The sequence below is a fragment of the Saccopteryx leptura genome, chromosome 5 (genome assembly GCF_036850995.1).
Source record: "Saccopteryx leptura isolate mSacLep1 chromosome 5, mSacLep1_pri_phased_curated, whole genome shotgun sequence".
In the NCBI taxonomy this organism is placed as follows: Eukaryota; Metazoa; Chordata; class Mammalia; order Chiroptera; family Emballonuridae; genus Saccopteryx; species Saccopteryx leptura.
In genome coordinates, this window is record NC_089507.1 from 89,229,056 (window position 1) to 89,253,553 (window position 24,498).

The window sequence follows — 24,498 nt, forward strand, 5'->3', positions numbered from 1 at the left end:
GATAGAGTGTCAGCCTAGGACGCTGAAGACCCAGGTTCGAAACCCTGAGGTCGCTGGCTTGAGCGCAGGCTCACCAGCTTGAGCATGAGGTTGCTGGCTTAAGAATGGGATCATAGACATGACTCCGTGATTGCTGGCTTGAGTCCAAAGGCTGCTGGCTTGAAGCCCAAGGTCACTGGCTTGAGCAAGAGGTCACTGGCTTGGCTGAACCCACCAGTCAAGATTCATAGGAGAAAACAATCAATGAACAACTAAGGTGCCCCAACTATGAGTTGATGCTTCTCATCCTCTCCCTTCCCGTCTGTTTGTTCCTATCTGTCCCTCTCTCTGTCTCTTGCTAAAAAACAAAAACAAAAAAAAATCATAATTACATACTAAATTGAAATCTAAGTACTTTATGCAAAGTAAAGCCCATTGTTCTCTGCAAGATCATCATTTACATATGTTAACACATAGAGAGTCCTTTCTACTGACATTACAAATGAGAGAACTGAGAAGTACAGAGATATGTGACTTCAGGGTAAAAAGAGTATGGACTATAGAAAACAATAAATATAACAAAATTCAAACTTTTTAGCCAAATTTGTTTAAAAATAAAGTCAGAAATTAGTTATATCATTAATATTCAATTTTTATTTCTTTTCAGGACACAACATCAATTATATTTCCCTCTACCTTTCTGATTAAAGCCCATCATTTGTCATTAGAAGTCTTTCTGAATTACTTCAGCAACTAGCTGACAACTCATTTTTCCACATACTGAAGAAGGCAAACATATGACAGAACTATCCAAAGCAGGGAAGAACCACTTGAAAGAATCAAAGTGAAAACTTGCCAGGCTCACACAAAGCTAGGAATAGTTCATTTTATCACCAGCCAGAATAAAAAATAGAAATAAAACAGAACAACAGACCCTGTAATAAGCATGGTATAAGGGTATTGTCTTAGTAATGGGTGAAATTATGCTCCCAAATTATGCTGCCCTGGTCTCATTTAATAACCTTAAAAGTAAGCCTTGAAAGAATCATACTATTTGAATGTGATTTTACCGCATCCTGCCATAAAAGCTCAAGAACATTTATAACAATATAAAAATATCTAATACCCAGCAAGGCAAAATCCACAGTGACTAGGCTCCAATAAAAAATAACAGTTATGCAAAGCAGCAGGGAAAAATATCCATAATGAGGACCAAAATCATTTAATCAAAATGGATGCATAACTAACATATATTTTTTTAATGGTAGGCAACAGACTTAAAGTACATTTTATATCCGTACTCCAGATATTCAAAAAGCTAAAGAACAATTGAACATGTTAAGTAAATATAAGGATAGGAAAAAAGGAAACAAATAAAAATCCTAATGAAAATAAAATGTTTGAGATAAAAAAAAAAAGCCCCACTAAATGGGATTAATAGCAGATTAGATATCTCAAAAAAAAAAAAAGATCAGTGAACTTGAAAACAAAGTAATAGAAAGGATCCAAAATAAAACAAAGAAAAAAAATGTCCTGTGCATCAATAAGGAACTTCAAGCGGCTGCACATGTTACTACTGGAGACTACAAAGGATGGAACTATACACTAATGTACCAAAATTTCAAACACCCAAAGCACAAGTACCATGAAGAAAACTACATGAAGGTTCTTAATACTTGAATTTCTCAAAATCAGTGGTAAAGAAAAAATATCTTACAAGTTATCCAGAGGAAAAAAGACATGTGAGGTTTTTTATTTTGTTGTTGAAAACAGTACACAACAAATGACAATGAAGCAAAATTTTAAAGTATTAAAAAACCTTAAAAACCTGCCAACTTAGAATTGTATGTCCAGCAAAATATATTTCAGAGACAAAGGTAAAATAAAGACTTTTGTACACAGAAGCTGAAATATTAATTCATCACCAGCAGTTCTTCACTACTAGAAATGTCAAAGAAAGTCCTTCAGGCAGAAAAAAAATAATATGAGATGAAAATCTGGATCTACATAGAAGAATGAAAAGACTCAAGAATTGCAAATACGAGGTTAAATAAAAGATACTTTTATTTTAAAATATTTAAAAATTGACTTTTAAGCAAAAACAATTTATTATGGGGTTTATAATATATGTAGAAATAAAATGTAGGATAACAAAAATGCCAGGATGAGGAAATAAGGTATACTAATATAAAATATTTATACTATATGTGAAGTATGATATTACTTGAAAGCAGACTGTTAACAAGTTGAAGAGGTATAGTACAGACTAAAATTTCTTGACCTCAGCACTATTCACAGTTTGGGTTGAATAAATCTTTCAGGCCAGAAGTGTGTGTGTGTTGGGGGGGGCGTGGTCAGTATACTTTACATATTAAGATTTTGCAGCAACCAGGACTCTACCCATTAGATGCCAGTAGCACTTGCCCAGTTTTGCCAAAAATATCTCTGGGAATTGCCAAAAATCTCCTGGGAGGTAAAGTTGCCTTTTTTTGAGAAACACTATGTAAGTCTTAAAGAAACCAGTAAGAAAACACAACAAAGAGTTATTGTAAGCAATATGCCAACAAAAAAGATAAAATGGAATCACAGAAAAAAAAATCCAATTAATGCAAAGAAGACAGCTAAAAAAGGAAAATGAGAACAAAGAACTGGTGGGAACTGACCTGTGATGGCGCAGTGGATAAAGTGTCAACCTGAAACTCTGAGGTCACTGGTTTGAATCTCTGGGCTTCCCAGTCAAGGCACATACAGGAAATAACTACTAGGAGTTGATGCTTCCCTCTTTCTCGTGCTCTTTTGCTCTCTGCCCTTTCTCTAAAAATCAATAAAAAGGACCCTCCCTACCCCCAAAAAGAACTGATGGGATAAATAAAACAGAAATAACTAAATGGTGGATTTAAAGACAACCACATCAGTAATCACATAATTCTGTGATAGTTAATTTTATGTGCCAACCTGAGTTAGGTAGTACCCAGATATTTAGTTAAACACTATTCTGGGTTTGTCTGTGAGGGTGTTTCAGGATAAAAACCAACAGGTGAGTTAGCAGACTAAGTAAAGCAGTTTGCCTTCTCTAAGATGAGTAGGCCTCATGCAATTTGCTGGAGATCTAAATAGAACAAAAGTCAGGGGAAGGGAGAGTTCATACTCTCTGCCTGACTGATAGGATATAAAAGTAAACAAAGCATAATTCCAGCCTGAAGGTGCTTGTACTTCAATAAAAGCAGTGTATGTTCATTAAATATTCTTTCAACCCACTCCAATTAGGTTCTTGCCTCCATCTTACCACCAAAACTACTCTTACTTTGTACATCAAAAATTTCCATGTTGCTAAATCTAATGGCTAATTCTCATTCTCAGTCTTTCTTTTAACAATTAAGTTTCCGGTTGACTACTCTCACCTCCTCAAAACACTTTTACCCGAGTCTGCTTCCAAGACATCACACTCATCTAATTTTCTTATCTTTCTGACTGCTCCTTCTCCATCTCCTTTGTTGGTTCCTCTTCATCTTACTGACTTAAATACTGGGGTACCCTATGATCAGTGCTTGTACCTTCTCTTTTTCTCCAAACGATTACACAGTGTGAGAAATCCTGTATTTATAGCTCCATTAACAATCTCTTTCCGCCTGACCTGTGGTGGCACAGTGGATAAAGTGTCAACCTGGAAATGCTGAGGTTGCTGGTTCAAAACCCTGGCTTCCCAGGTCAAGGCACATATGGGAGTTGATGCTTCCTGCTCCTCCCCTTCTCTCTCTCTCTCTCTCTGTCTCTCTCTCTCTCTCTGTCTTCCCTCTCTATAATAAATAAATAAAATCTAAAAAAAAAAACTTAAAAAAAAAACCCAAAAAACATTTAAAAAAAATCTCTTTCCTGAATTCCAAACTTATATGTCCAAGTGCCTACTTGACATCTCTGCTTGTATGTCTTTTTTTCTTTTTTGTCAGTGAGAGAGACAGACACAGACAGGGACAGAAAAGAAGGGAAAGAGATGAGAAGCATCCATTTGTGGTTCTGTCACTTTAATTGTTCATTGATTGCTTTCTCTCTCTCTCTCTCTCTCTCTTTTTATTCAGTGAGAGGAGGGGAGGTAGAAAGACAGACTCCCACATGCGCCCTGACCAGGATCCACCTGGAAAGCCCACTAGGGGATGCTCTGCCCATCTGGGGTGTTGCTCCATTGCTCAGCAACTGAGCCCTTCTTAGCACCTAGAGTCATTCTCACTGCCTGGGGCCAACTTGCTTTAATCGAGCCATGGCTGCAAGAGGGGAAGAGAGAGAGAGAGAAAAGAGGAGGAGGGGCAGAGAAGATGAGCACTTCTCCTGTGTGCTCTGACTGGGAATTAAACCCAGGATATTCACATGCTGGGCAACACTATACCACTGAGCAAACCAGCCAGGGTGATTGCTTTCTCATATGTACCTTGACTAAGGCGCTCCAGCCAAGCTAGTGACCCCTTGCTCAACCAGCAACCTTGGGATTCAAGTCAGTGAACTTTGGGCTGAAGCCAGTGACCATGGGGGTCTATGATCCTGCACTTGAGCCAGCAACCTCATGCTGAAGATTGTGAGCCATGCTCAAATCAGATGAGCCCGTGCTCAAGCCAGTGACCTCGGGGTTTTGAACCAGGGTCCTCAGCATCACAGGTCGACACTCTATCCACTGTGCCACCACCAGTCAGGTTCTATTTGTAAGTTAAAAGAACATAACTGTCCCAATCTGAGCTCCTGAGACTTCTATAATCTGTGCTTTCAAGTAGTCTTCTAAATCACAGTTAACTCTATTCTTCTAATCGCTCAGGCAAAAAAACCCTAGAATAATTTTTGACTCTTCTTTCACCTACATTGTACATTTGTCATCAATAGTTCTGTGGGCTCTACCTTTAAAACTTCTCACCACCCAACTCCCAGTTTCCTGATTCAAGCCACCATCATCTGTTGCTTATATTATTTTACAATAACCCATGAGAAGTCTTCTAGATCCCATCCTTGGCTTCTTTGGGTTTCTCTGATCATAGCAACCTGAATAATCTTGTTTAAATGTTTATATAAGAACATGCCACTCCTCTGCTCAATGGCATCCAGTGGCTTTCTGCCACTGACAAAGAAAGAGAAAGTGTTAACTCTGATGTACTGGACTCTATGTAATCTGGCCTTCCAACTACCTGCCTGACTTCGCCTCCTTGATCACTGGGCTCCAGTCTCACAGTCTCCTGGCCGTTCCTTCCACATCCCTGGCATACTTCTACCTCAGGGCTTTAAAATCTGTTGTTGCTTCTTGTCTGTCCCCACTAGATTATAAATTCAATGAGGGTAAAAGTTTTGCTTGTTTTTTCAGTAATGTACCCAAGGTTTAAGAAAATGCATGGCATGTAATAGGCACTCAAATATTTGTTGAAAGAATGAATGACGTATGTATATAATGAAGATAACCAAAAGGAACAGATTAAAAGATCTAAATAATCATGAAATTATATATTTTCTTGAGGAGTTTTTTACTAAGTATCAAATAATAAGAAAACTAGTTAATCTTTGTTGGTCTATGCATTAAAAAATCCTTTACATGATAGAATCAAAAGAATTGGGAAAAAACATTGAAATTTTAAATTATATATCTATGCTTTGACAATAGTGAATAAATTATTAAAGATCAGGCCCTGGCCGGTTGGCTCAGTGGTAGAGCGTCGGCCTGGCGTGCAGTAGTCCCGGGTTCGATTTCCGGCCAGGGCACACAGGAGAGGCGCCCATCTGCTTCTCCACCCCTCCCCCTCTCCTTCCTCTCTGTCTCTCTCTTCCCCTCCCGCAGCCGAGGCTCCATTGGAGCAAAAGATGGCCCGGGCGCTGGGGATGGCTCCATGGCCTCTGCCTCAGGCACTAGAATGGCTCTGTTCTCGACAGAGTGACGCCCCAGATGGACAGAGCATCGCCCCCTCGTGGGCGTGCCGGGTGGATCCCAGTCGGGCACATGCGGGAGTCTGTCTGACTGCCCCCATTTCCAGCTTCAGAAAAATACAAAAAAAAAAAAAAAATTAAATAAAAAAAAAATAAAAATTAAAGATTGGTAAAATGAAGCATATGTAATATTTGAAAACAATAATTCAAGTTGAATTAATTTCTGTAATATAACAACTCCTAGATGCTCACCAACAACAGCCACCTCTTAACTAAATTAAAGTCAGACAACTATATAGGTTATATACTCTGTGAGAATGTAATGTCTGCTATTTATTCTTTCTATATTTCCCCCTTTTTAAGATTTTTAAAATCTTACCTGATATTTTAATCTTAAATAGTGTTTTTAAAATATTAATATATATGCATAATACTGTCTGATATTAAAAACAGCAAAATAAGATAACATTGACTACTATACTGGTTCAGGTTTATTTTTTAAAATAACAAAATATTTTAATATATATAAATACAAAAATACAGATTAGAGACATTATTAGCTATTTTCTGATTTAAAGTTGGAAACTAAAGCTCAATGAAAAGAAACCATACATGCATTGACCATTTTATCTCGATTATGAAATTATGTACACTAGATTTGACATAATACTAGCCTGCTAAAAGAGTCTGCTGGGTAAATACTGCCCCCTAGCAATAGCAAGAAAGAATAATATTTAGGATTTCATGATCTCTTTTCTATATGGGCTGGTAATGTCAAAATCTTAATTATTAACAGAAAAAAGAAAGCCTCATTTATTCGATTGTGAAGAGCAGAACATTGTTGTTCAAAAACATAAATGTATAAACATTTATAAACATGTAAAAAATTAAAAAAATAATTTTTTTTATAAACTCTGGATGAATCTTTTGTCAAATGGATTTTTATTTACAAACATATTGTATGCTCTCTCTATATATACAATTACAAAACTATTACAAAAGGGGGGAGTCCTTCTAATTGACTTCTTTAACCTATCTTTTTTTAAATTTAGAAGTTAAATTTAATGGAGTGACATTGATCAAAAAGAATACATAGGTTTCAGGTAAATATCTCTATAGTATTTGAACTGTTGATTGCGTTGTGTGCCCATAAATCTACCTTTTATAAGAATAGTATACGTCTGTTTACCACATCAGAGTATCTGTATATTTAAATTACTATAGGCCACATATAGACCTTTAGTTTGGTGTTTGCAGTAATTTCCTGCATTAGGAAAATGTACATCTAGCCATTCAAGAAAAGGGCAAGTTTGCCTACTAAAATGGGCAAGTTTTCAAAGCAGTAGAGGCTATTATATATATTTTTTGAAACTTTGAAGCAAATTGTGATGTTGTTATATATCTCTTTGAACATTTAGGATAGTTGTGAAAATTAGCTAATGGATCTAAAACACCTGACAGAGGATGTGGCATATATCAGACATCAGTATAGAAATTACAATGATCATTTCTTAAAAACAATACAAAAGCTTCTGTAATTAGAAGTATTTTAACACTCCAAAGTTCTGAGATGCCTCATGTAGCCATCTCACAAATGATATATAAGTTTTGTTAGAATAAGGAAAGTAGGAGTGGAAGGTGAAAAAAGATAATCCTAAGCACTGGGAATTGTAGATGTTATTTTACAGGTTGAGGCAAACTCATTTATAGCTAGGTATAGCCTCAGGATGCTAAATTATTTACAGTCCTGTTGGCTCTCAGAATCAACATTCCTTAATTCTATTTCAGTTATTCTGAGTTCACAAAATTTCAAATATTCTTATATAAAGTCTTTTTCTTCTACTTTACAAATTCTATAAAGCCCTTTCCTTTGTGTATAGCTGACTTATTTTTGTTCTCTTAACAACATATTCAATTATCCCAAAATATGCCAAAAAAGACTAAAATAATAATAAAAAGAGTGATGGAATTACATAAAAGAATGGTACAGTAATTAAAATAGATCATCACCATTATACCACTTTTCATTTTTCTTATTGTGTCATCTAAAGTATTACATCATCTTTTAAAAAGATATAAAAGATATGTGAAGACACCATCATTATTTTGTTCAAGGTTTCTAATAAACATAGTTGAGAATTCAGACTTTTTCATTTTCCACCATTACTAGCAAAGAGAATAACACAATAACATTTTTAGACCAATCAGAGGATTGGTAATAGCATTCTAGAGTCTAGTGAAATAGTAATTAATGTTGGTCATAAAAGTAAAATTTCAAAGTGTGAATACTCAGATGATTATATCTTAGATGAATTTCCTCAAACACAAGAATCAAAATAAATAAGTTAGAAATTCAATGGGAAAGAACTCACTACACCATATTTTGCAAGATAATCTTGAACCATCCTTTTTGCTATAAAGATGTAGAATAACATTAAAATGATATTTTGCAACAAAATTTGATACAATTTAAGTGGATAAATGCCAAAGGTAGGTGTGTTTACAAAGTGATTGGAAGAAAACATTATTCAAAATACAAATGAATCATTAGAATCATCACTCTAAATCTAAAATGAAAATATTTTACATTGTGAGGCAAAAAAGATAGCTATTTTCCAACAAAGTTATGAGCCCTGTAAATGTTTTATTTTGATAATTGTGTTTTGACTATACAAGTATAAGAACCAGAAATAAGCCAGAACCTATTAAAAATGTATTTAAAATCTGGATCAGTCTTTGTAAGGTGGCTATGCTCCAGGTTTACGCGTGACAGATGAGCAGTAACATCAAAGGATATTGCACATTTCACATACATATACTTTCAAAAACAGGAACATATGGAATAAAATTTTGTGTTTGCTAGGTTGAAATTATTACTAAAATTTTTAATTGAGTTATTTTTACTATGTCATTGTTCTACTTCAGCAAATTATTTAAAAAGTGACTTACACATATAAAAATAATTTAAAAGATGCATTGGACCCAGAGAGTAAGTGGTTAATTAACTTTTCCTTGTATATCAAAGGTTATTTTGCAAGCAATTATTTCCTTAATACTAAAAAATGAGTTAAATAAAAAAAAAAGATAACTGTATAAACATATCTTTCTCTTTTATTTTTACTTGACATACAACGTTGAACCAAAAAACTATAAAGTAGAAGTTAATAAAATCACTTGGACAATTTGATGGTTTTGAGATCCTCACATTTTTCAGAAGCATCAATTATTCTCTTCTAGAGTATATTTAAATTATCTCATGAGTACAATTAAAACTTTTCACAAATTTCAAACAAAATTAATTTTAATTTTCTTTGCATAAAACATGCTATATACAACTTTCTAGGAGATAGAAAATACCTTTAAAAACAAGCAAATATAAAAGGTTAAAATTTAAAGTGGTGAGTGGCAATCTCACCAATTCAGACTCAAAAGAAAGTCTTGATTGTTATTAGTATCATATCTCCTCTGGCAAAGTATTCATTAACTAAGGGAGAAAAAATAATATATCCATTACAGCTTGAGGAATAATTCTTTGCTAAATGTAAATCACACTACTGTAAACAAAGAAACAGTGCAACATTATAAGATGCTAATAAGTAAAACACCACCAATAATGGTTAAGCCCTAACACTCACTGTGTTGAACAGGTTATGTGTATTATCTCATTTAATCATCACAGTAATACTATAAGATAGGTTCACTATAATCAATATTAAAAATAAGAGGACTGAGCATAAGAGAAACCAAGTAAGTTGAAGAGTCAGCATTAGAATCCTAGCCCATTTGATACCAGCATCTAAGTACTTATTTTCTATACCTGCTTTCTTAAATTATGGTCACAGATCCCTGGAGATACTCAAGACCCTACACGAGTCCATAAATTCAAAGCTATTTTCATAAAAATACTAGGATTATTTTGCTCTTTTTAACTATGGAATATTAACATTTGTGCTAATGGTACAAAATCACTAGGGGATAAAATGACTGGCACCTTATACAAATCAAGGTAGCAGCACTAAAGTATAAGAATCATATCCTTGTGAAGAAGTAAAAAATTTAATTAATATCTTTTTAATGTTTCATGAGACAAAATAAGAAGTATGCACAAAGCACTTGTGCTCTGTACTGACGTATAATGATTCTCTTGAGAAAAAAGCAACTTGGATAGTTGTTTGAGCTGTGAGTCAATGTGGATGCTTTTTAAAAGAAATAGCATGTTTTATTTAAAAAATGACATATAAACAATGATGTTTTCAGATCTGGATATTTGGCAGAAATTTTTTAAAAAATGAATAAAGTGAGCCTGTCAATTCAAAAAAAATTTTTAGCTGTCAGATGAAGATAAAAATTTTTAGAAAACTTGTATCTGCCACTCTGAGTTTGGCACTTCCCAAAACTAAAGAACATTTTGGACGAGATTGGTAGTGATACTAATGAATGTGATTTTTTTGATATTCTACGTATGCTTTATAGTTGTTTCATAGTTGATAGATCTACATAAAATTCAGTGAACCAATATTTTCCAAGTGACCAATACATAATATTACAAAAGTATACATGGGTAAAAAAATCATTCAAAGTATAAGACAGACTGATGTATTTAAATGTAATAGAGTGGAAAAATTTCATCAATATGACTTTAGATTTTACATTGCAAGTAAGCTTTAAGAAACTACCACTGTCCAGAAAGGCCAGAAGTGACATGTCTGTGGAAGGCCAGATTGTCTTCATTCACTTCAAAAAATTTATCACAATGGATTGAATTCAGAAGCAGATAGGGAGGTAATCCAGCTCTCTACCATTAAGTAGAGATGACAAAAGTATAAAACAATATAACTTTTTCATTATATTTTTGTTTTGGAAAACAATTATTTTTCAGAAAAACATGTTAATTTGGTTAACATACAATGGTTTCATTATTGTAATTTTTTTATTTCTTATTTATTGATCTTTAAAGAGAGAGAGAGAGAGAGACATCGATTTGTTGTTCCACTTCTTTATGTATTCATTGGTTGATTCTTGTATGTGCCCTGATCGGGGATTGAACCCACAACCTCGGCATGTTGGGATGATGCTCTAACCAACTGAGCTATTGGCTAGGGCTGTTACTGTCCTTTTTAAATAAATACATACATCTTTTTAAAGTCTCATAAATATTAATATATATAACCCACACAAACAAAAACTCTTTGGGATCCTAGATAATTTTAAAATGTAAAGGGGTCTGGAAACCAAAATATTTATAAGAACTATTGCATAATGTGATACTTCCTTTCATGTATCTCTCAGCCAATGTAATGATGCATTAGATAAATTAGCAACAGAGTGTGTGTGGGAGGTGACTGAAGTAAGGATTTACTAAATCAGGAAACTTTCTGGATATTTAACTTGTATGTATGTGTTCTTAGAAAGAAGGTACTAAAATATTACATTATCATCCCAATTGAATTAATAGGACTTTGATTTCTAAGATAAGGACAATCTCTGTAAAGCAATCAAGCTCTATTGTAAGAAAGAGCTCAACAAGTCATAACTATTCAAGGGCCTTAAAGAATCCAAAGTCAGGACTAATGTCAGGGATACCATAGCAAGCAGCAGCCAGACAAAAAAGGACACATTGTAGTACTCTTCAGATGAAGTAGGACAGATAAAGAATGGGGACTCTTGTTATGGAGTATTCTAAATTGCATGTGCTTTCTTAATTTATCTTGTAGCCACATCATGATAAAATCCAAAAAGCTCATTGTCAGTAATCTAAAATCTAAAATTTCTTTACATAACAATAACATGAAGGCCAACAATGAATGAACCAATGTTAAATGAATGAACAAAACAAATACTAAATATATAAATATTTCTGAGCATTCCTTTCATACTTTATTTTGGTATAAACTCAGCTGAATATAATTTTGAAAATGACAGTGATAAGCTTTTTTTTTTTTAAAAAGAAAATCACTAGTAGTATAGGCATCCATTAAGATTGCAGTTAAAATGATTTTGCCAGCTTACTTGCTTATCACTGAATTTGTTTGCTTTATCTTTAGCAATGATAGTAGTTTAAAAAAACACATAAAGTATCGAGATACAGCTCTTATCGTTTCTCTTAGGGCCTCTTGACAACTTTTCAAAATTTACAAGTTGAATGCTATTTACAGCATTTCAGGAAGATAATTTAAGAATGAAGAAGTGTACTTTCCTGTTCTCATCTCCAAGGCCTGGTGTATTTTCAGAGGCAGAAACATACACCAAGAGAATAATGATAAAAATCACCCTGGCCTCAATTTTGCCAAATATACATTATTCACCCTATTTATATGTAAATCATATAACTACCATGACATGCGTAATCTAAGCATCATATCAGTGCACAATATCCTGAACTATTCAAGCTTCAGTGATAGTCAGCATTCAGAGTTCTGTGAAATAGAAATAAGCCAGAAATCACAATCTTTTCTGCAACAGGAGGGAATTTCAATGATGAAAGACTAATGAAGGTTCACTTTGACAGAACTAGTTATTAAGCAACAAAGTCAGCTTGGGATCTTATTATCAAAGTGTCCACCTTCCCCTTGACAATCATCATTTGCATTGTTAGAGGTACAGAAAGTCCTGTTAACAGTTATTTTAAAAGTAAAACAATGAAGACAATAACTCAAGGGGGGAAAAAAGGAGCACTGCACATATAAACTAATGAAATGTAACTAAAATAAGTGATAACAGACTTAGAAAAATTTACCATTTTATCACAACCCTGACACTACTGGTAACTGTCAACAATCTCCATATTAAAAATATCATAACCAAAAAAAAACCCCAGAGTTGTCTGTTTTCAATATTAAATTTAAAAAAATAGTTTCAATATTTTATATTTACAACACATGAGAATCAGGCCAGCAAAACACAATAAAACAAACAAAAAACAGGATAAAATATTTCAGAAAACAATCTTCCTATACACAATTTAACTTTCTTTGTTAAACACCTTTCATTTGCCCATTCTCTGTGACAGAGAAGAATTGTAGAAAAGGAAAGTTTCTCCAACTTAAGATATACTTTCTCTCCCTTCATTTCACTTTGTTTATTCTAGAATTCTCAACAGTAACAGAACCATTCACTATAGGGTGTTTGGTAATATATGTAGAGTCATTTTTCAAAAATATCTGTAAGCATTTCCTTGAAGGGAGGGTTGCTACAGACCGTAAGTGGCTGGGAGCCAGAGATGCGCAGCACGTGCCATGCACTGGACGTTCTCCCATGCCACATGACTATTAACGTCTCATAAGACTAATCACACTACATATAAAAATCAATATTACTTTCATAATAATACTTGTATTGAAGCGTTTTTACAAGAAGTTACACAAAAATGCCCTGGTAATTATAGGAGGGGATCATAACAGAGAGGATAAAGAGAATAAAGATATTCTATCAAAATTATTATTAAATAATTAACTCATTTTGTAAAGCAACACATTTAAAACAAACACCAATGTACTCACCTACCCAGATTTAACATTTTGTCACAATTGCTTAAAAAAATTTTATATCAAAGTAATAGATTATCAATAGAATGAAAGGCTCCTTTGAATCATTCGATTAAAATTTCCTCTTTCTAAAATTTATATGCTGTAGTTTTTATAATTTCTGCAAGAATTCCTTCCTAGATGAAAATGACAATAATGACATTCCACATTCAGGGGCTGAGCTTTGATTCCTACCTCCTCTCCGTGTAGTTACTTACCTACTTGTACCTGGGCTATTTATTTGATAATCTTTCTTTTCTAACTGACTTATAGAGCCATCTTTGTCACATACCAAATTCCATATATGAGGGGGTCTGTTTTGTGTTTCTTGTTTTACTGGTTTATATTAATATTATTGTATTAATTTTATTTTGGTTAACATTTGCCTGACGTATTTATCTTTTTGCTAAGACCTTTACTTTTTTGTTTATCTTACATGAATAGTATATAGATGCATTTTTTAAAAATACTGAAAATTTCCTATATTAGGCAATCTAATATTCCTCACTTATTTTTTATGTTCTTTCAGTTTTTTTAGGATTAATTGACTTTTCTTTGTTCTATACACCCCCATTCTATTGGTTTAAAAGTTATATATTCTTTTTCCATTCTTTTAGTGATTAGCATTAAAATTTTAATATGCATTCTTTTACTTCTACCTTTCTTGGGAGAAGAGACACTGACTGCCCTTTGTTCTAAATTATCTTTCCAAATATGATTATAAAGAACAGCCTTGGAAAATAGAAACAGACTTTCTTTTTGCAGCAAAGGACAGGTTTACTTATATGGCCTTGGAAGAAAAAGATAGTGTTTTTTTTCTCTCTAAAGCAAAGGGAAAGCATGCTTAATGCCAATTTTTAAAAAAATTCAAATTCCCTGAGCTCAGGTTCCCTTTCCTACAATGTAATTCATTGCATATGCAGGTATCATCTGGACTTTACTTTGTCAATGGGATTGGGGAGCAAGGGGAACCAACACAAATATGGGAATGCTCAGGCTGCTTGCTCTGCCATGAGTGATAAAGTCCTTTATCTCTGACCCAGGAGTCTTGTGTTTTCTGCCAGTATCCATGAAACAGTAACAGGCTTATTTATTAGCTTTTAAGTAAGGTAAAATCAAGTCCTAGATCTGAAAAGATCCCTGACTTGATATCTAATTATAATGAGCATATTTATTTTACCCTTAAACGGTGAAAACACATCTGAATACTTTTATGCTAAGGTCACACCTACCTTTACCTTTCATGTCATTGTTATCTAGAATATTATTTCCATCTTGGTATATTAGCCATTCTAAAATTAATTTTACATATAAATATTCAGTAGTCATTGTTTAATTAGATGTACAAACTTGTAAACATTAGATTTATTTAAAGAGGGTGGAGCAGTGCTTGACACACAGTAAACACGTAATATGTATTCACATTGTGTTTTAATAATGTTTTCACTCACTACTGCTTCTTATACCATTCAAAATTCAATGTTTCTGAATAACTGAAACAAAGATAAATTATTTTTCTTTTGTGGTTTCTTTCTTAATACCACCTATATCATGAATATGTCAAAGAATTGAGCAGACTGGCTTTATAATTTTATAAATATTTTTTACACACAAATTATTTTTGTTAATCTATAACAGTAACTAAACCAGTGTACTTTTCTTCAGTACTGAGCACAATTAGATGCTGTCAGGAAAAATTCTGTAACTAATTATCCCTTCTTTTTGTCTGTACTTACCAATAATTACTAATATTTTTTCCCTTCAAAGTCTAACAGTTACCAAGTTGGCAGTGGCACCTTTACAATTTCTTCAACGCTAGCTATAAGATTCAATGTAATACTGTCTTGTATCATACTTCACATTATAATGTAAAATGAGAAAGTTGGGGTTATATAAAAATGAATACTCAAACGAATATTTAACATGCAAATATACGTACTGGTTAATTTTTTACAAGGTTTTTGATCTGTATCCATAATTATAATAGGGCTTGACCTTATTTATATGCTTGTTTTATAATATATATATGTTCTTTTGGAGTACTCATTAAATAAATCATGTATTCAAATAAAAGGCACTTCTCCATAAGCCTGGAAGCAAGTTACACTGCACATATTAAGGATAGTTACTTTAGGCCTGGTGAGCACATACCAGTCAGAGCAATGAGTAATGAAGAGGCGTGAGCACATTCCATTCTTCCAGTGGAAGAGGAACCAGACTGGGGGCAGAGGGCTGTCAAACATGTAAAATGAAACTTTTAATTCTGTGACTAATTCGTTTTGTTATCTTCTCAAACACTAAATTCTTAACTATTTAAACACTGAAATTATCTAGTTCATATACCTTATAGACTGATTTTGAGAATAAAATAAAATAAAATTTATGAACAACTTCAAAGCATTCAGTAAGTATTATAAGTGTTACTGTTGAAACATTAAATGTATTAATGGAATATTAATATAAACATCTTTCACCCTTAATCTCGACCATTGACAAGTCTCTGGATATAAGTGCTAAGAGAAAAGGCATGATGAGGAAACAAAGATGTTAACAGGAAATAAGGAGAAATCTATCTCAAAAAGAATTTTTGAGGTGTACAGAAGCCTATGATACTACATACAGTCTAACTTTCTCTTAGAAGAGGCTGGACCCCTTGTCACATACTGCAGATGAGTAACAGGCCAAGCCCTACCCTCGCTACCCTTTACAAGTCAACTCTGACTTTTAGCTTGATAAAGACTATGGAGAAGCTAATGAAGAAAGCCAATATCTCATAAAACTTCCAAACTAACAAATCAAGCAAAACATAGAAGTACTTAAGAATTCGGTTAAGTTCAAATTTCCTACTTCTACAAAAGCAGGTCCAAGTATCATAAAATCTAAGTGAAAACCTTTCATAGCACAGTGTAATATAACACCAATACTAATGTGTTTTTCAAAACAATTTGATAGTGTCCAGTATGTTAAGAAAAATAAGATACTTTCCCTTTACTTGAAGGGAGAATATGGCAGGAAACCACAAAGACTTTATAACAGAAGATTCTAATTAGTAGCAGGATCTTGTTCAGATACAGACTTCTTATGACAACAAAAACTTTAAAAACAGCAATCTTGGGCCCTGGCCGGTTTGCTCAGTGGTAGAGCGTCGGTCTGGCAGGCAGGAGTCCTGGGTTTGATTCCCGGCCAGGGCACACAGGAGAAGTGCCCATCTGCTTCTCCACCCCTTCCCCTCTCTTTCCTTCCTGTCTCTCTCTTCCCCACCCGCAGCCAAGGCTCCACTGGAGCAAAGTTGGCCCGGGCGCTGAGGATGGCTCCATCGCCTCTGCCTCAGGCGCTAGAATGGCCCTGGTTGCAACAGAGTGACGCCCCAGATGGGCAGAGCATCGCCCCCTGGTGGGCATGCCGGGTGGATCACGGTCGGGCGCATGCGGGAGTCTGTCTGACTGCCTCCCCGTTTCCAACTTCAGAAAAATACAAAACAAACAAACAAACAAAAAAAACAGCATTCTTCTGTGCTATCAGTTTCTGCTTCATTTTTTTACCTCATTCATTAATGCACCAGGTACTTACATCTGGAATAAATCCAATCTCATTGAGATGATTGCTCAGCTCTGGATCATGGAATGCGATCATCTGAGAGAACACAGTCAAATATTCTGAAATGACAATAAAGGTTAAGACAGTCAGTTTTCACACAGTATCTTAAATAAATACATTAAATTCACATAAATTACAGTTTTATTTACATTCTGAATGAAATTTAATTTCTCCATGAAGATACTTTAAGAGTTAATTTTTGTTTTGTTACCACTTCAGTCACATACTGCTAATTACCAAATATACCAACAAATTATGATACAACTTATTTTCTAACTTGAGAGCTATGAGTTCATTTCTTTAGTCATAAATTATATGCATAATATTTTTCTATTAAGTTCTACAAATACATTTTCTTTAGTAATATTAAATTGCATTTATTTTATGTTCAGAAAGTGTAACAGATAAAGAACAACACATTATAAGCAGTCAGAATAATTACGCCTCAAATTTGTTTATATGTACAGAGAGTTCTAACTTATTTCCTTCTGACATTATGCATTTGGCATATTTAGAAATAGGAATTAACAGAATATTAATAATAAAATAGGAATACAGTAGGTAATTAAATGTTGATTCTAATCTTATACTAATTCATAGGGTTCAGTTGGAATGAGAATATTTTTTCAATAATTTACTATTATAGCCAATATACTTACTATGTACAAATATAAATGATATACCTTTAACAATCTACTAAGGGCAAGAAACCATCATTTTTTACATATTAAAAAAAATTAAAAACATTTCAACTTTTTTCTTTATGAGGCAGAAACCACAGTAACCCAATGAACATTTTCCCTTAATAACCTCAACTCCTTCCTTCATTAAAGCCATAAATCTATTTTTAAAGCCAATTATTTGGTGAAAATAGCTTCTAAATATAATAAATATAATGTCTACCTCTCAGTTTTTAAAATTCTTTATTTTTAATGTTTCAAATAGTATAAAACTTTTGACTATTTGTTAGCACGAGTAGCTTTCCCTTATTTTCCACAATTAAAACTTTGCGTGTCGACCTGGAAATGCTGAGGTCGCCAGTTCAAAATCCTGGGCTTGCCTGGTCAAAGCACATATGGGAGTTGATGCTTCCAGCTCCTCCCCCCTATCTCTCTCTCTCTCTCTGTCTCTCTCTCCCTCTCTCTCTCCTCTCTAAAATGAATAAATAAAATAAAAATAAAAAAAATTAAAAAAAAAAATTAAAACTGCTTCCAATGTCCACAAATATTTTATAATCATTTACCTATAAGCAATGTCACATATTTTACAAAGAAAAGCATCAAGGCCAAAAGGAAAAGATGGTGCTGTATTCAATACCACAATAAAGCTAAATTATATATCTAATGTGAAATTGTACCATGAGTGCTATATAAAAAATTGGTTAATACTTTTGATGACTATTTTTCATGAGTTGATGGTTATTCTACTGCAACGAAATTCTTTCTATCTATCCACTGTCTCATATTTTCTTGTAAAAACAATAACAAAAAAAAGTACAATTATATCAGGTTCATGAGTTACAGACTGAAGACCCAAAACAGATCCCAAGGTCCCAGGAACCTTTGGGGTTTAACTTTTCTTTAACACTTTTTTCTCCTTCCAGTTAGTGATGGCATATTTATAATCCTAATTTATCCAAAAGTCAGAGGTATGTAACATCAACAATCATAAGAAATTAACTACATGTTGATGAAACCATATAGTTATTAATTTATTAAAAAGCATGCTTGATTTTAAACTAGAAAAGTATAACTCAGGCAATTTTACATAACTATTCTTGTTTACTAAATATCATCCTTATTTGAACCCAGTAAAAGATAATAACTATGTGGGATTACATGGCTAATTAAGGATCTGATGAAGAAACCTAATTTATCATGAAAACATTTTGCTTATGTCCTGCTAAAAATTAATGGCTGGATTTATATATGTGTTCTAACATATAGATAATATGTACAAATAACTACATGTATACATTTTATATATTATATATCAAATATTATTTAATATATATATATATATAGTTATATGCAAATATATTGGAAATCTTGGTTGCTCAGGACAGGTGTTGTGTTTTTTTTTTTTGTATTTTTTCCAAAGTGAGAAGCGGGGCGAGGGGGGCAGAGATGCAGACAGACAGACTCCTGCATGTGCCCGACCGGGATCCACCCGACATGCCCACTGGAGATGATGCTCGGCCCATCTGGGGCGTTGCTCTGCTGTAACCGGAGCCATTCTAGTGCCTGAGGCAGAGGCCATGGAGTCATCCTCAGCGCCCACGCCAACTTTGCTCCAGTGGAGCCTTGGCTGCGGGAGGGGAAGAGAGAGACAGAGAGGAAGGAGGGGGGGTGGGGTGGAGAAGCAGATGGGCACTTCTCCTGTGTGCCCTGGCTGGGAATCGAACCCGGCACTTCCATACACTGGGCTGACGCTCTACCGCTGAGCCAACCGGCCAGGGCCAAGACAGGTTTTAGAATTATTTACAATATGGCTTATTTTATTCAGAAAAATCTTACTTTAAAGGGGGTGGGGATAAGATAGTCACATGATGCAAGACATTCTTATAAATGACAAAGCTGTACAGTCAATGTATTCCTTATCATTTCCCAGTATCCCCAATACCCTATCATGAAATCATTCATGACAAAGAAATGCATTAAAGTGGAAATATATAATGAACTATCTCTCCAACTATATAGTAAAGTTGCATATTTTCTCACTCTTTGTTACTGTTTGATGAGAAAGAAGTTTTATATTATACTCTCAGTTGACAACTGGACTTCAGACTTTAATGTTGGTCCTTTTTCCTCCCTTTCCCTCAAAGACTTTCCGGATGTCCATGTGTAGTATAATCATATATCCTAGTTTTCCTAGGAGAGTCTCAATCGCTATCGTAGACTCAGTGTCTAGTGCACTTAGTGCCCTTTTTAACTCTTAAAAATATCACAATTTATTATTCATCCTAGCTATAGGTGGCACTATATTAAATGGAACATCATAACAAAGAAGATGCGGCCCTTACCCTACAAAGAATTAGAAAGATATGGAAGGAAACAAAAAATTAGGGAAATTTTCACCCAATTTTCTTTCCAAGGTTTGTATGATATTTCCCTCCATCTTTCCTTTTCTGATTTAGGGCCATCACATCTTACAGTGGTCCAAATGTGAATATGCCTTGGATTTATAAACAGTACAGAACATGTGTAATCTTGTGCCAAAATTTCAATGATTGCTTTGGTGAACAAGACACAGTAGAATGACTTCAAAGAACAGTGTAAAAGTTTCATAGGCCAATTCTCTGGGTTGCTCCTTTCGTAAGTGCAAAATGAGGTCAATATACAGTTGGGTTTTCCACAAAGGATTTGTTCCTATTCTTATAGTTAAGTGGCTGCCTGCTTCTTCACTTGCCTAAAGCTGCCTTTTCCTTCTTCAATACCATAACTGTTCTGCAAATTACAAACCTATGTTCCAATATCTCTGAAACTGTATTCAATATATCCTTTTCAAATTCTTTCATTTTTAAAATACAACTGGTACTCTAACATTTTAAATCTTAAAATAATTATAGTAATTAGGTAATCTAAAGGACAAATCCCTGAGTTGTTAAATTAGTATACTATTTTTTAAAGTTCCTGGGTATTGGTACTTTATCAATTCAATAGAAACATTACAGGGGAAATTTTGATAATGCTAAAAATGATGACTATTAATTTAGGCCAGAAGTAAATACATTTATTATCTTTTTCAAATAGTCTGCAGGTAAGCAGTAAATAGCAACCATGGTTAAACAAACAAATAAACAAACCCAGGATATCTTGACTAAACATAATTTTTCTCTCATTAAAAGAGGCAAAATATTTTATAGTCTTATAAATATGCAAATCATATATTTTATGAAGGGCTTTAAAATAAAAAAATTAAAGTTGCTATTGAATATAGAAACTTTTTATTTCTGTAGAGACAAATGATTAAATGAATATGCAATTCTACAATCTGCTATTGATCAGTTTCATATGACATATGGATTTTCCAAAACTTGTGGGGAAAAAGTGTGCTGTGATATATATGTCAAACAAAATAAATGCTACTTTAAAGTTTAAACCTTAAAATACCATAAAAAAAATACTGGGGAAGGACAAAGAGGGAAACTAGTAAGATGAAAGCTGAGTATTTCTAATTGCAAACTTAAAATAAATATAATAAAAAACCCCACCATTCTTCCATAAATTTTAATAACCAATACTCTGTACTGTTTCAGCTCCTTCTTCAGCTCTCCATCCCTCTCTTTCTGACTCCATGCACCAGATTTGACTGCTGGTTGTTTGATCAACTCATTTTAATGCAATACTCTTCTCTGTTCTCTGTCTTAAGAATGTCTTTCTCCCTTTTCACCAAATTCTTACTTAAATTTCAAATTTACGAATAAGTATCCTCTATGTTATGAATCCTTTCCATAACACATTCCATTTCTTCCCTTTGCCACAAAAAAGTAAAAAAATCAAAATAACCTCCTCCTCTTCTTCCTCTGTCCCAACACAGTAATATATAATAGTAATATGTATACTTATCTCATTGACTTACAATTAGGTACCTTTACATTTATTTCCCATTATGGGCTACAAAATCCCTTGGAAAAGGATTGAAGGTCATTTACTTTAAGAACCTCAATTCCTTAAGCAGTGCTTGGCACAGTTAACATAGAGCAATTATTTATTGAAATACTAATTGAAAGTATGCTTTTTTTATTTTAGTTTTTTTTGAAAGTATGCTTTTTTTATATAAAATATAGAGTCAATATAAAAACTAAACAATTTAAATTACTATGTCTATTGTTTCTTGGGAAAATGTACATGTGAAATTTTTCATAACAACATTTATTGTGGTTTAAAAAGTTTTAAAATTAATTACCAATTCAAGATTTTAAACAAATTTATGAAAGTTATAATTGATAAAATTATTAATACTACAACACAAATAATTTTAGAGAGGTATTTTAATTATAATATTGAATGTTTGAAATACATTACTGATTAATTAAACTAAAGAGAGTCTTTTCTGGCTTTTCTGACCAGTCACTCCAAATTCATATGATGTACACTATGGTTTCTCTTGAATTTTCATAAATTAAAGACTAACTTGTTTATTTGTGTAATAAACCTTTTAACAGTGTACTAAAGAAGTCTGACATTAAAAAATGTGAAAAGTCCATTTTTTCATGTTGAAAATTCATTATCAATAGATAACTATACATTTTCTGCAAAGTGAAACTATTAGTGGAAAAATGAAACCTTTTAGAAGTAAATAATTTCTGTATTTTAAAATTGGTATCTATACAGAACCAAAATAGAAATCAATATAATGGAAGCTATCTAATATGGCCCTTTGAAAGTTGGTCATCTAGGCATCATCCAGCCATCTAATAAATATAACCAATTCATTTCATCAGTTCTGTTTGAAATGCGTTTTGAAGATTCTCCAAATATTTTCATCTCTCTTAAAGTACAGAAATCTAGCTAGGCACTATGCTTTAATAGGGAACTGTCAAATTTGGAAAAAGATTATTTCCAGGCTCTTAGATATGAAAGTTCAGTTAATATTACAAGTTCATGTTAGCTTTAAAAATAATATTATATTGATGACTTATATTTATATTTAACTGAGGATTAAGGAATCACCTTTTGTGTTGCATATCTACTAACATGATAATTTTCTACTTTTAATGTTTTCTGTTTGTCTTTAGTCACTATTTGACAAATTATTTACATTGCATATAGCCTCTGAAATCTCTTGGTAGCATCCAAGGTGTTTTAAATTCTTTTTTTTTTTTACCAGCATAAATAATTTATTGCAAATTTTTAAATATCATACTAGAGTGGGCCTGACAATTCACTCAAGATTATTCTGGGATGGCAGGAGCAGGAGGTAAGGCATGTAATAAAAAAAAGTGCAGTACGTGAAGACAGGTTGCTGAGGGTCAGACCTTATGCTGTGGCCTACTGGTGATCAACGTGAATCAATTAAGCTACCTAGGGCAAAAAGGAATGGGGCCAGGCCATGAACTTTCATTTCTCTTTTGGCCAGTGTACCCCAGGCTTCTGGACCTCCCCCATGCTTCCTCATTCATGGTTCTGTGGGGGTGAGGAGAGTGTGGAGGGTTAATAAGATGTCTAGTTGCCAGGCTTATTAGTGCTACTGGTTGACCATGGGGTCCCCAGTCTAGTTCTCAGTTAGGGAAAGCCTACAAGAATTTGGGCTTACACTGAAGTTTTTTCAGACAAGAATAACCAGAATCTTAAAGAGCACACTGTCTATTCTATAAAAAACATTGATAAGTGTAATAAGAAAACTATGAATAAGTATGGAATGCATCCCGATATCATGATGCAAAACACACTCTTACAGAACATCATTTCATAAATTCTTAGAGGGTAATATTGCATGACTCTTGAAGTTGGATGGCTTTTACTAAATTAACCTACAAGGAATAAACAACTTTTTTCCTACAAAACATACTCATCCTTGACTAAAAGTCAAAGTAAAATGTTGTTGGTCTAAAAAAGATTCTTAAATTAATCCCAACTGTATACAAGTCCATATTCTAGGGACACACAAGGTTTTAGGCATATCCATTTCAAATCATTTCTAAATACAAATATAAATCAATAGAATTTATATTTCAAAAATAACATAAAGTCACTGGAACATTTATATCAATTTCTAGCACCTATTTATGTTGTAGACACAGAACTATGAACATGCCTTGGTGTGCCTGTAAACCCAAACACAAATTTTTCTAAAAGTTTAGATTATTTTATTCTATACTTAATGTAAATCATACTGGAAAATAAATGGTTTTATGTGCTAAGCTATTTATCCATATTCTTTTCCTCCTCCTATTTTTAGTCTCTTTATCTTCTTAATTTCCATTGCAATTTCAACCTCCTTTCTAGTTATTTTTTCATTATAATGATTTTTGATACTCTTAAAGTTCTGTAGTTTTTCTGCTTCATGCATTCAAACTCAGTGAATTGTATAAAGCTTAATGATATAAATGTAAATAAAACAAAGCACTAATTTCAAGATGTCGAAAATTTAGTAGAATTAAGAAGACATATATTATAAATAAAAAGTCTAAATGAATGCTATGCAATCAGCTTTGTAGCCTGTTCTAAAAAAATACAAAAACATAAGAAAATTTCTTGCCCTTAAAACATTTAAATTCTTGTTGAAAAGATAAGACATAATATATAATCCCATGATAATATTAGCAAAGTAATTGTAATAATAGTAGCAATAAAATAGTAGTAAGAATAAGAATAATAAAGCAAAATACCCATTAGCATTATCAAATGTTTCTAGGGACTATACATTGACATATTTTATTACATTTAACTTTTACAAAACTTTTATTTTAGATATGAGAAAAATTATACCCAGCAAATTTATTTGACCAAGATTATACAATAAGTAACCAAGTTTAAATCTGAAACAAAGTTTGCCTGATTCA

The 24,498-nt window shown here is 33.2% G+C and overlaps 1 protein-coding gene across 2 annotated transcripts in view; it reads right to left on the reverse strand.

Annotated features, from left to right (window-relative positions):
* The window catches only part of TBCK (TBC1 domain containing kinase), a 227,695-nt gene that overhangs the window by 99,497 nt on the left and 103,700 nt on the right, over window positions 1-24,498 (reverse strand). For both annotated transcript variants that reach the window (XM_066385886.1, XM_066385885.1), the window contains exon 20: window positions 16,965-17,050. In XM_066385886.1, coding sequence (XP_066241983.1) covers window positions 16,965-17,050 — 86 coding nt within the window. The remainder of the gene's footprint in view (window positions 1-16,964; window positions 17,051-24,498) is intronic.